Source organism: Nannobrachium achirus, assembly GCF_963921795.1.
Source record: "Nannobrachium achirus genome assembly, chromosome: 9".
NCBI lineage: Eukaryota > Metazoa > Chordata > Actinopteri > Myctophiformes > Myctophidae > Nannobrachium > Nannobrachium achirus.
The window spans coordinates 39,670,808-39,681,807 of NC_137818.1; the positions used below are offsets into that span (position 1 = coordinate 39,670,808).

Consider the following 11,000-nt stretch of genomic DNA (forward strand, 5'->3'; position numbering starts at 1 on the left):
TATATACACAAGGTTCTACGTGTGACATGGCATGACACGTTCTCTTAGCAACTACTCCTTATACGGTCATTGCCATTGTACGGTTTATAATGTCGGCCCGGCAATGCATGCTGTCTATGACGCTAGCCTCAAGTGACAATGCCGTCTATGACGACAGTCCCTGAGACATGAGGGGTCCTCTCCATATATCTCCATACTGTACATAGGGTTCTTCAAGTCTCCATGTTTAGGCCAAACGGGTTCTCCAATTCTCCATGTATGGGCCAAAATGCCTAACGATGAGGTTAACACTGAAACGTTCTTAACACAGCCGCCCCCATATTTCCTTAGGAAATATGTTAAATTCAAAGAACGTTTCTTGGTTCTAGGACGATGAGACACCCTCGGAAGCTTGTGTGTCAGGTATTGCCCCAGGCCTGATGATTTTCATCTGGCAGCCCCGTTACCGACTTCTTGCTGCACATTCCTCCCAGAAGAAGGTAGTTTCTTCGTGGAGGATTCATATCCGGCCACCCCTTGCTAGATCGGAGGAAGGAAGGAACTGCAAACTCTACATCCCTCAGCTTGTACTCTGGCCGCCCCGTGAAAGCCAACTTTCCGCTCCGGCCACCCCTAGAGGAACTGTTTGATTTCCCTGAGTCCTGATGTCTGCCACATCTTGCTAAGTTGAAAATATCTTCGGTCTCGATAAACCCCATCTTCGTCTTGCTGTCCTGGCCGTCTGCCAGACAAATGCCTCGGCTGCGGCCGCCACGTCTCGGCCTCCTGGCCGCATGCCTGACACGCTGGCTTATATACACAAGGTTTCTACGTGTGACATGGCCAATTGGCCATGACACGTTCTCTTAGCAACCACTCCTTATACGGTCACTGCCATTGTACGGTTTATAATGTCGGCCCGGGAATGCATGCTGTCTATGACGCTAGTCTCAAGTGACAATGCCGTCTATGACGACAGTCCCTGAGACATGAGGGGTCCTCTCCATATATCTCCATACTGTACATAGGGTTCTCCAAGTCTCCATGTTTAGGCCAAACGGGTTCTCCAATTCTCCATGTATGGGCCAAAATGCCTAACGATGAGGTTAACACTGAAACGTTCTTAACACCCCCACTGATTCCGGATCCATCCAAAATCAATGGGGGTAAATTTATTGTTATCAAATTATTGTCTTAGGAATGCAACAGGAACTCAAGTCTCCATAGCAAGAGTAGTAATCAATATAGGAAACTACTCCTTAAAAGGACAACTTTGTTTTTTTTTACAACAAGGGTTCATATTTTAGATTGTAATAAGAAAAGATGAGTGTTAAAATGTTTTCATTTACTTCTTTCTATCGTTTTATCCATTTTAGAGAGTTTGATTTCAGTGGGTGGGGACATGCGTGCAAGTGGCTAAATATGTCTTTTTAGACACAATGAGCCGACACATTTTTTATTATTTACAGCAACACTACTACCGGTAGCTCCCATAAATCACACCTGACCATAAAAGGGAACCATATGGTGCATGTAGGGGATGTGTCTAAAAAGACACTTAGCCACTTGCACGCATGCCCCCAACCACTGAAATCAAACTCGCTAAATTGGTTAAAACGATAAAAAGAAGTAAATGAAAACATTTTAACACTCATCTTTTCTTTTCTCTAATTACAATCTAAAATATGAAACGTTGTTGTAAAAAACAAGGTTGTCCTTTAAGCCCTATTTTATACTACGGCTATACACTCACAATGCGACAATTTTTTTACTTGCAGATTGGCTGCAAGTAAAAAGTAGTTCACCCCCAGTAGTTCACCCCCAAAATGGAAAATGTTCAATTGATTACTCATGCCATGTAGCCTTGAGTTCAACATTTTTTTTTTGTATTTGTTCCTAAGCCAATAGTTTCATTACAATAAAATTACCCCCATTGATTCCGGATGGGGACCCAAATGTATGTGTCTTAGGAATACGACAAATACAAAAAATATTATTGAACTCAAATCTGCATGGCATGAGTAATCAATTGAACAAATTTCATTTAGGGGGTGAACTACTCCTTTAAGTAAAAAAAATCAGGGTACTCTTTAACAACTGCCCTTGCCCTGTACCCGCGTTCTGGCTTACCCCTTCTCCCCCCCCCCAACCTCTCTACATCTGAGAATGCAGTAATCTGTTCATTTCCCCTCGATCACACTCTCGTTAGGAAGAACCTCTAATTATGAAGGGGCCCCAGTGACCCCTGCACGCACTCTCTCTCTCTCTCTCTCTCTATCTCTCTCTCTCTCTCTCTCTCTCACACGCACGCGCGCACGCACGCACGCACGCACGCACGCACGCACGCACGCACGCACGCACGCACGCACGCACGCACACACGCACACACGCACACACAGCTGGGTGTCATGAAGTTCAGGCTTAACAGCCAAAACATTGCCAAAAAATACCAAGGCTCAGATGCTATAAGCAGAATGGGGTTCTCACAATTGGTACTTTATATCTCACAATTACAAGTCATGTTCTCACAGTATCCTGTCACACATTTATGAGCAAAAACCCTCTGCAGAGCTATAAACTTTGTGATGAGAAAAGTGGTGGAAATGGGCTTCCATATCCACATTCCAAAAATCTGTCAGGAATTGGGTCTGAGTGTGCGTGTGCGTGTGTGTGTGTGTGTGTGTGTGTGCGTGCGTGCGTGCGTGCGTGCGTGCGTGCGCGCGTGTGTGTGTGTGTGTGTGTGTGTGTGTGTGTGTGTGTACCAAGACATCGGGGACACATACTTCCCACAGATCATGACCACCCATGGAGACATGACCTATGATAAAAAAAAAACTCCCATATCTGCTGAGTGAAGTACAACAATGTGCAAACATCTCTGTGTGAGGGGTGAATGGTTGCAAGTTGTGTTTGTTTGTTATTCGGTGTATTCTTTGCCCTGCCTAATTGTCAATCTATTCATTCTTCAATAATGATAATAATAAAAATGATGATTAAAAAACAGAAATTAAGATAAGTCAAAAATAAAAAAAGCCTTCAGTAGTGCCCTCATCAGCATAAAATAAGGGCAAAAAAAAGAGATCTTTCAAGATTTCTATTTCTGTTAATCTTTAATTAGCTAATGTTTTTCTGTGTGCTCCCTGCCAGATTATTTCCTGTTTGCCTCTGCGCCAGTCTCCCGTGTGTTCTGTGTTGTGCCTGCCAATTTGGATTTGGTCACCGGGGGTTCTTTTTGAGGATTTGTTTCATGGACTTTAAGAGCTGTATTTTTGATCATTGTGATTGAAATGCTATCTCTGACTGAGAATTCATCTGTGATTCACAATTATTTGTATACATTCTCTTAAGAAGTGACTAAACTGAAACCGTAATAAATTAAAACCCTGTTCAAAGATCCTTCTGTCTTACTGCTTTTGGATCTAAAGCTTTGCTACACAGCTCATTTCAATAACATGTTTCTGAAGTCTAGAGCAGGCTATTTCTGATTATATAATTCTATTCATAATATGAACTATCCTATCTATCTGTACACCAAATCAGTATTGTTGGGAAAGACGGGGTAAAGGCAAAAAACTCTATTGCTTTTTTTGCACCCTCTTTATTTTTTATTTTATTTACAGTTTTATCATTATTAGTGTTGTTATATTATCTTTGCTGCTGCATTGTCTGAATGAAGAGACACAAAAATATGTTTTACTCTTATGTACCAGTACACAAGATGTAACAATATGAGATTCAGACCCCTGAAAACAGGAAGCTATTCTGTAAATGATATGTACAGGCCTAAGAAGCACAGGACACTGACTGCACAGGGCTTTCTGCCAGAAGAAAACAGACGTGGCCAAGTTCTTCCTTGTACTTACTTCCATCATGTGTTGGTCCAACTTCTTCCTTGAGCTTTTGCAACTATGCCTAAACCATAACATTAAACCTAACCTTAACCTTGCAAAAAAAAAAAAACTATGCCTAAAGGCAGAAAGCCTTTCTATCAGAAAGTCTTTCTTTCCTTTCTGTCAGGGGAGAGTGTCGCAGGTCTTTCAGTCCGATTGTATCAAAAAAGCAACTGGGTTAAGCACCGTTGGTCCGACCAGTTTAACATTCACCAGGACAGGTTAGCATTCACCAGCGTCGGCAGGTTAGCATTTCACCAGGTTAGAATTCACCAGCGTCGGCAGGTTAGCATTTCACCAGGTTAGATAGAATTCACCAGCGTCGGCAGGTTAGCATTCACCAACATTAGTTTTACTGAGGTTAGGGTTAAGGTTAGGTTTAGGTGTATCTCCGTCCCCCCGACTTTCGTCACCTCCGCGCAGCCAATCACAAGCTCCTCTGCCTTAACTCAGTTGCTTTTTTGATACACTCGGACTGAAAGACCTGCAAAAAACACTCTCCCTTTCTGTCAGAAAGCCCCTGATGGAAAGGGGGCAGCCCCGGAGACCTCAGGGTCAGACTTCTCCCTTCTGCCAGGACACTTGCCCCTATTACAGAGGACACTGTGGCCTCCTGGTGGTCTACCTAGGCTATTGCAATGTTAATGTGTGCAGGAACATGTGAGAACAAGACAGTGATGACAAAAATAGAGGTAATAAAGAGGTTTTATTCAGTGCACGGACCAGAATGTGTTACATTCAATAGTATAATGGTTATGTGGTTCAAAGTGGAACTTGAACAAAATAATTTACATTTCAATACACCTGAAAGAAAACCATGAATAAATATGTTGTTTATTATGAAGAAATACACACAGAATTAATGGGTGAATGAATAAAAGGGGAAACAGAAACAGGTGCATAACAAGAGGCGCATTAGCTTCTTTGGGAATTAATAATTCAACACATATTCAGAAAATGAATATTTTTCGCTGCTCACATCAAATACTTGGGGCATTGAGGGATATATAATCAACAGGTGGAGCTCTCAACATAGTTAATTTGCATTTCTATGTAATTGTTTTCAATAGATATTTAAAGAACTCAACACTATCAAACTGTTACATTAATATACAATCTTGAATATCAGTATTGCCATCAAGATGTCTGCTCTTAGTTTAACACTATGTTAATGATTAAATTGCATAGGTTAGTTAGTAATGAGAGGTATTGTAGAATACCTTTAATACACTTGCTCTGTGTGTGTGTGTGTGTGTGTGTGTGTGTGTGTGTGTGTGTGTGTGTGTGTGTGTGTGTGTGTGTGTGCGTGCGTGCGTGCATGCGTGCGTGCATGCTTGTGTGTGAGTGTGTGCATTCTAGACGCTCTGTGTCAGGGGCCCAGTGCTCTGGATGGTGCTCATGATGAACTTGACCACGTCATTTGTGCTGCCTTGTCCTCCCAGGTCAGCCGTGTGGAGCTGGGGACAAAGCAGTAAGGACGACACACAGGACAGCATGATAAATCATCCCCAAATGCATTCTCTGCAGCCCCTGTGACATATTTCATCACATAGTACTTTGCTCCTTGATGCTGCCAATCCATCTCAGATGTACAAGCTCAAACGTGGGCTTGTAGCGGGGGTACAGTAGCGGGGGCCCCACCCCCTGCAAGGAGGGGGTGGGGGGCCCTTGTAAATGATTATGGACACCTCCCCCCGCACGCGAATTGTCCGTGGAAATGTCGCGGAAATGTCAGCAAAATTTGTGGTGTTTTCCGAGTTTTGCACGCTGTAACACTGTGTAACAGCAACCATGATCACATCATAACATATATCTGACAGCACAGCACAATAACATCACTGCCAAAGTTGATATTCCATAGTTGTTTTCCAACTAAGACATGAATCAGTTGCAACTAAATATGAATCAGTCAGAGCTGCATGGGCAGGGATAAGTTAATTAATTCACAAGGTGGAAAATGTTGATTCTTACTTTATATATCAGATCAGTCTATGACCTTCGAATCTCCCCCATCGCAAAATATTTTGTTCCAGGGACCCCCAGAAGCAAAGATTTAAGTTAAAAATGTTACATTTTGGCCTATGAGGCCTTAAGCTAGATGCAGAATAGACTATATTCTATATTGCTCATTGACAAACGGCAGGTTGCGTCTGTGAGTGAGTGGGTGAGTGAGTCGGGACTGCGGAGGGCCCCTCCCCGCGGAGGCCCCCCCGCATCGTGTCGCTTGCTAACCCTCCCCTACGCCACTGGGCTTGTACATCTGCTATTTTCTGTGTGCGACACTGAAATTAGCAGTATACATCATGCTACAGACAGATAAGACATTGGACAAAAAAGTAAGATACCTGTGTCTCAGTGACGGTAGAGATGATAGCTCTGCGGATCATGCTTGCGTATCCGTGCAGCTTGAGGTGGTCCAGCAGCAGGCAGGAGGCCAGCAGCATGGCCGTGGGGTTAGCAGTGTTGCGGTTAGCGATGCTCTTCCCGGTGTTTCTGGTGCCCTGCAAGCAGCAGCAGTTCACAACATGAGTAGAGGTTGAAAGATATCACAGCACGACAAGACAGAATCATGTGTGGGCCCAGTTCGATCATTATGTCAATTCGCGATTCTGTGTATTCTAGTCCCTTTTACATGTCCTTTGATATGTGTGACATCAAAGCCGTTTATTTTCACTTGACAAAGAGTTTCACAGGGAGGACGAAATGTATGCAGATAAAAGCAATTTGACGGCCTCTAGCTACTTTGACGTCATACTTTGTACAATGCTGCTACGCTTCTGCTTCACTCCTAAGAGGAAGTATTGAGAAACCCCTGTGGTAGAAATGCAACATACAGTACATTTGGTTAGAATTAGCATATTGCCCATTTGGCACCTATTGCATGCCTGCCTGCCCAGGGGGAGGGTTCCCTGTGTTGTGATCATTCCTTGGAGTGTTTTACTTGGGAGATTTTCCTCTCCCCAACTGTGGGACAAAGGGCGAGATGTCGTTTTGTTCCTTAAAATCTGGTCCTGTAAAGCCCTTTGAGACTGTAACAGTGATTAAGGGCAATACAAATACATGCAAAATGACTTGACATGGGGAGGTTCTTCTATGGGAAAGTGTATGACACTGTATGAGGGGTTTACTATTATTATGGTTAGACTTTTCCAAGCAATCTGGACTAAAGCCAGACCCGGAGGATTACTGAAAATGCGAATGAATTCTCCCTCACCGTTTCAAACACAGCATAGTCCTCTCCGTAGTTGGCTCCAGGTACCAGGCCCGGTCCGCCCACTAGACCGGCACACACATTGCTCACCACATTCCCATACAGGTTGGGCATCACCATCACATCAAACTGCTGGGGCTTGGAAACCAACTAACAGGCATACATGCACACAGTTTTAAAATATTTGTATTTCTTGTTTGTATTATTATTATTTCCTTATGAATGCAAACATGAACGCTTTTGAGAACCAGTAGTTTGGAGAACATAGTCAAGATGTCTTGACTAGAGATATACAACTATGAAATGGTGCAATCATGGAATTGTCACAAAATGAAATAAACCATGGCATTAAGCAGTGTGTGGACTGCCACATATACAGTACCTGCATGGTGGTGTTATCCACAATCATGCTGTCAAATGCAATGTCAGTGTAACCACTTGCAACCTCCTTACAGCACTCCAGAAAGAGGCCATCAGCCAGCTTCCTACACACACACACACACACACACACACACACACACACACACACACACACACACACACACACACACACACACACACACACACACACACACACACACACAAGATTGTAGTCACAGTATCAGAAATGGCAAATGCACTAAGAGACATAATTAATTTCAGCTCTGAATGCTTCAACTTGAAAATTAATAAAGAATGGTTTGAATGTGCCTCATGTCTATAAGCCCAGTTATGCATCCTTACTTTTAAAACAAGCTATACATCATTGAACAGACATATTATTTTCTTTTATTTGTTTTGGTATCACTGGTAAATGATTGTGTGTCGCCGCGCAAGTTTTCTGGCACATACAAATGTCTAAAATGCAGATGTGAGTGCTTTGTGTAACAACAAACACATTTAGCTAAGAAGAATGATGAATCACATTAAGCTTGTGGAAATGCTTGCATTAATGTTTGAAGATAAAATATGATTGTAAGAACATTTCGTGAATGAGGCTAAATGTGTGTAAAAGTTTATTATGCCTGCCTGTGCTGCCTATTAATTGATAATTAAATACAATATCTCAGGGGTCTTCAACGTTTTCAGGCCAAGGACCCCTTAGTTGAAAAAGAGATGAAGCAGGGACCCCCACAAACTTTTCATAGATTCCATATCGTTTCATTGTTTGACAGCACAAACATCAGTGTATTTTGGATTCATGTAAATTGGTGTTTGAGATATTTAACCACTTGAACCGTCAATACTTAATAAACTTGACCTTTCACTCTGTACTTAGTCTGCTCTTTTTCACCTCTACACCAGAGCTCTTTGCCGAAAATAGTCAATCTACAAGCTCACAACGCTTCGCAGCGTGAGGCGTTGTGAGCTTGTAGAGCTGCTATTTTTTGCTAAAGTTCTCAGAATTTGGACACTAGGATTCAAATATAAAACAGGAGATAAAAAGGTTTCTATCACACAAAGATTTGGAGGACCCCCTGTAGTAACTCTGAGGATCGCCTATGGGTCCTGGTGGACCCCCTGTTGAAGACCCCTGCATTATCTCATTACCCACACACAGAACCAGGACTTGGAAAATCGAGACACTTACATGATGTTGGCTTTGTGGACGGCTGTGACTCTGCGGCGGCCTTTCTCCCGTGCCATTTTAAAGGCGTATTCAGCGATACGCAGAGATTTGGACCTGGTGATAATCTTCAGAGACTCCACAACACCAGGTACACTCTGTAGAAAGGAACAGATGGACAGAGAGGGGGAGAAAGGGGGCAGAGAACATGGGAGGAGAATTGGGAGCACGCTAATCAATCAGGTATTTTCAATCACATACAACATAACCTTAAAACAGCCCCTTGATAAGTAAGGAACAAGGTTATTATAGTTTTGCATTTTTCACTAGTTTACTTCCAGTTTCAGTTTAGTTTTTATTCGTTTTTTAAAGTGGGTTGGCTAGTTTATTTTATTTTATTTTAAAAGGACTTAAATCCGGCACAGCTTTCACTTATGTATTTAAAAGGTTTTGTTATTTTTAATTTGTATTTTGTATTCGTTTGACTACAATAACCCAGACACCCGCACACAAGCATGCACGCACGCACGCGCGCGCACACACACACACACACACACACACACACACACACACACACACACACACACACACACACACACACACACACACACACACACACACACACACACACACACACACACCTCATGCTCCAGGTTGCTGTACTCGCCCTCTGTGTTCTCTCTGATGATGATGATGTCAATGTTCTTGTGGCGAGACCTCACGCCTGGCAGAGACTGGCAGTGCATCACGTTGGCATACAGGTCCAGAGTGGTGCTGTGGAGTGGACAAACGTCATCACTGTTTCCATGTTGAAATGTTCATACTGTACATTTCATAAAACATTTGTAATAATTGTGGAAATAGCAGATCTACAAGCTCACAACACGTCACAATGTGATACTAACATTTTGATTATTGGTACTGTAACAGTCATTGTCAGTCAGTTCTTTGTATACGCTATTCCAGTCATATCTACCCTTTGCAATCTTTGTTTACAATCTATGTGTTACATTGTTCAATGTCAATGACACAATTAAATGAAACTTTAGGGACTCACCGCAGTAGGTTGTTCCTCGACAAGTAGGAGGCAGGCAGGTTGTGGTTGGTCTCAATATTACCTGGAAAAAAACAGAGAGAAAAAGAGAGAGACTAGAACTAAAACGTATGAATTCTTAAAGGGATATTATCACAATTACTAGTAGGACGCCTCAGAGCAACATGCAAGCAACAATTCTTGGCCATCTGGCCAGTGATGTATATCAGACCAGTTGATGTAATAGTGACCACTAGGCTGGTGCTTTCCCACAAATTGTGGGAATAAAAAGAAGGGCTAAAACAGACAGAAAAGGGACCTATCACTGTCAGTATGCGTTTAATTATAATTATTGTTGTTTCAATATACTATGATAATCATCAACAATTAACTGAAATGCACCTCAAAAGTGTCATAACGTCCCTTTGAGGCACATGCAGAAAGATACAAGTGCACATGGTCTCTATTTCCTTCCAATGATGAACTTTTTAATATGAAGGCGCTGAGTGCTGAGTCTTTGCAGGGCGACTGTGTCACAAACTCACCTGCAGGGCAACATAGCAGCCGGGCAGAAATTGGCATATTTGATTAAATCTTAATGTTCCATAGATCAGTGGTTCTCAAACTTTTTCATGTCAAGTACCCTGAATTTTATACTTATTAGCCTTATTTGAAAAGGTCCCCATATAAGAGAAGATTTTTATGACTCTAGCGCTGATTCTCAACCATTTAATTTCATGGACCCATGCATTAGTCTACCGACCCACATTTAATGACATTTCTATCTCTGGGACTCCCAATTTATATTGTAAAATCAACGTTAATTTAACTCTGAGAGTGAACAAATGGTACCCTAACGGGTCCTTTTGGTTCCATTTGTATACTCTCTGAGTTACAGACCCATAAGGGTCCATTAGCTGGGGAGCCCCTGGAAATCCCTAAAGGACCCCACTTTGAGAACCAATGCTATAGATTTCCAATCTGTTGTCTCTCTCTGTCCCTCTTTCTTACACATACCAAGACGTACCTTTGAGGGCTACTCCATTGCGTCTGATAGACATAATAGCGTTGTTGATGTCATCTTCTGTGGCCAGAGTGGAGTCCACATTCGTCACCTCAAAATCCACCGGGACACAACAGAACCTGAGAATATATCATTGATACAATTCATAGCTGGTACTGAGGAAGTGAGTGACCGAGTGAATGACCCACATAATGCTATACAAAGTCATATTGTGTGTTTTCTGACCTGAACAGCTCACGAACATAGTTGGCCAGCTCAGGCCCAATTCCATCCCCAGGAATTAGAGTGACAGTGTGTCTGCCTCCATACTTTGCAGG

At 42.5% G+C, this 11,000-nt stretch overlaps 1 protein-coding gene across 1 annotated transcript; it reads right to left on the reverse strand.

Moving 5' to 3' along the window:
* Positions 1-5,224: 5,224 nt before the first annotated feature.
* LOC308290841 (isocitrate dehydrogenase [NAD] subunit gamma, mitochondrial-like) lies at positions 5,225-11,000 on the reverse strand (the record flags this gene model as incomplete). The annotated part of the gene is made up of 9 exons (XM_080732753.1): positions 10,909-11,000; positions 10,687-10,802; positions 9,684-9,744; positions 9,268-9,400; positions 8,651-8,784; positions 7,463-7,565; positions 7,084-7,230; positions 6,215-6,370; positions 5,225-5,326 (listed from the first exon to the last, which is right to left on the reverse strand). The coding sequence occupies exons 2-9, from the start codon at positions 10,718-10,720 to the stop codon at positions 5,225-5,227; spliced, it is 870 nt and encodes a 289-aa protein (XP_080588879.1). The 5' UTR covers positions 10,721-10,802; positions 10,909-11,000.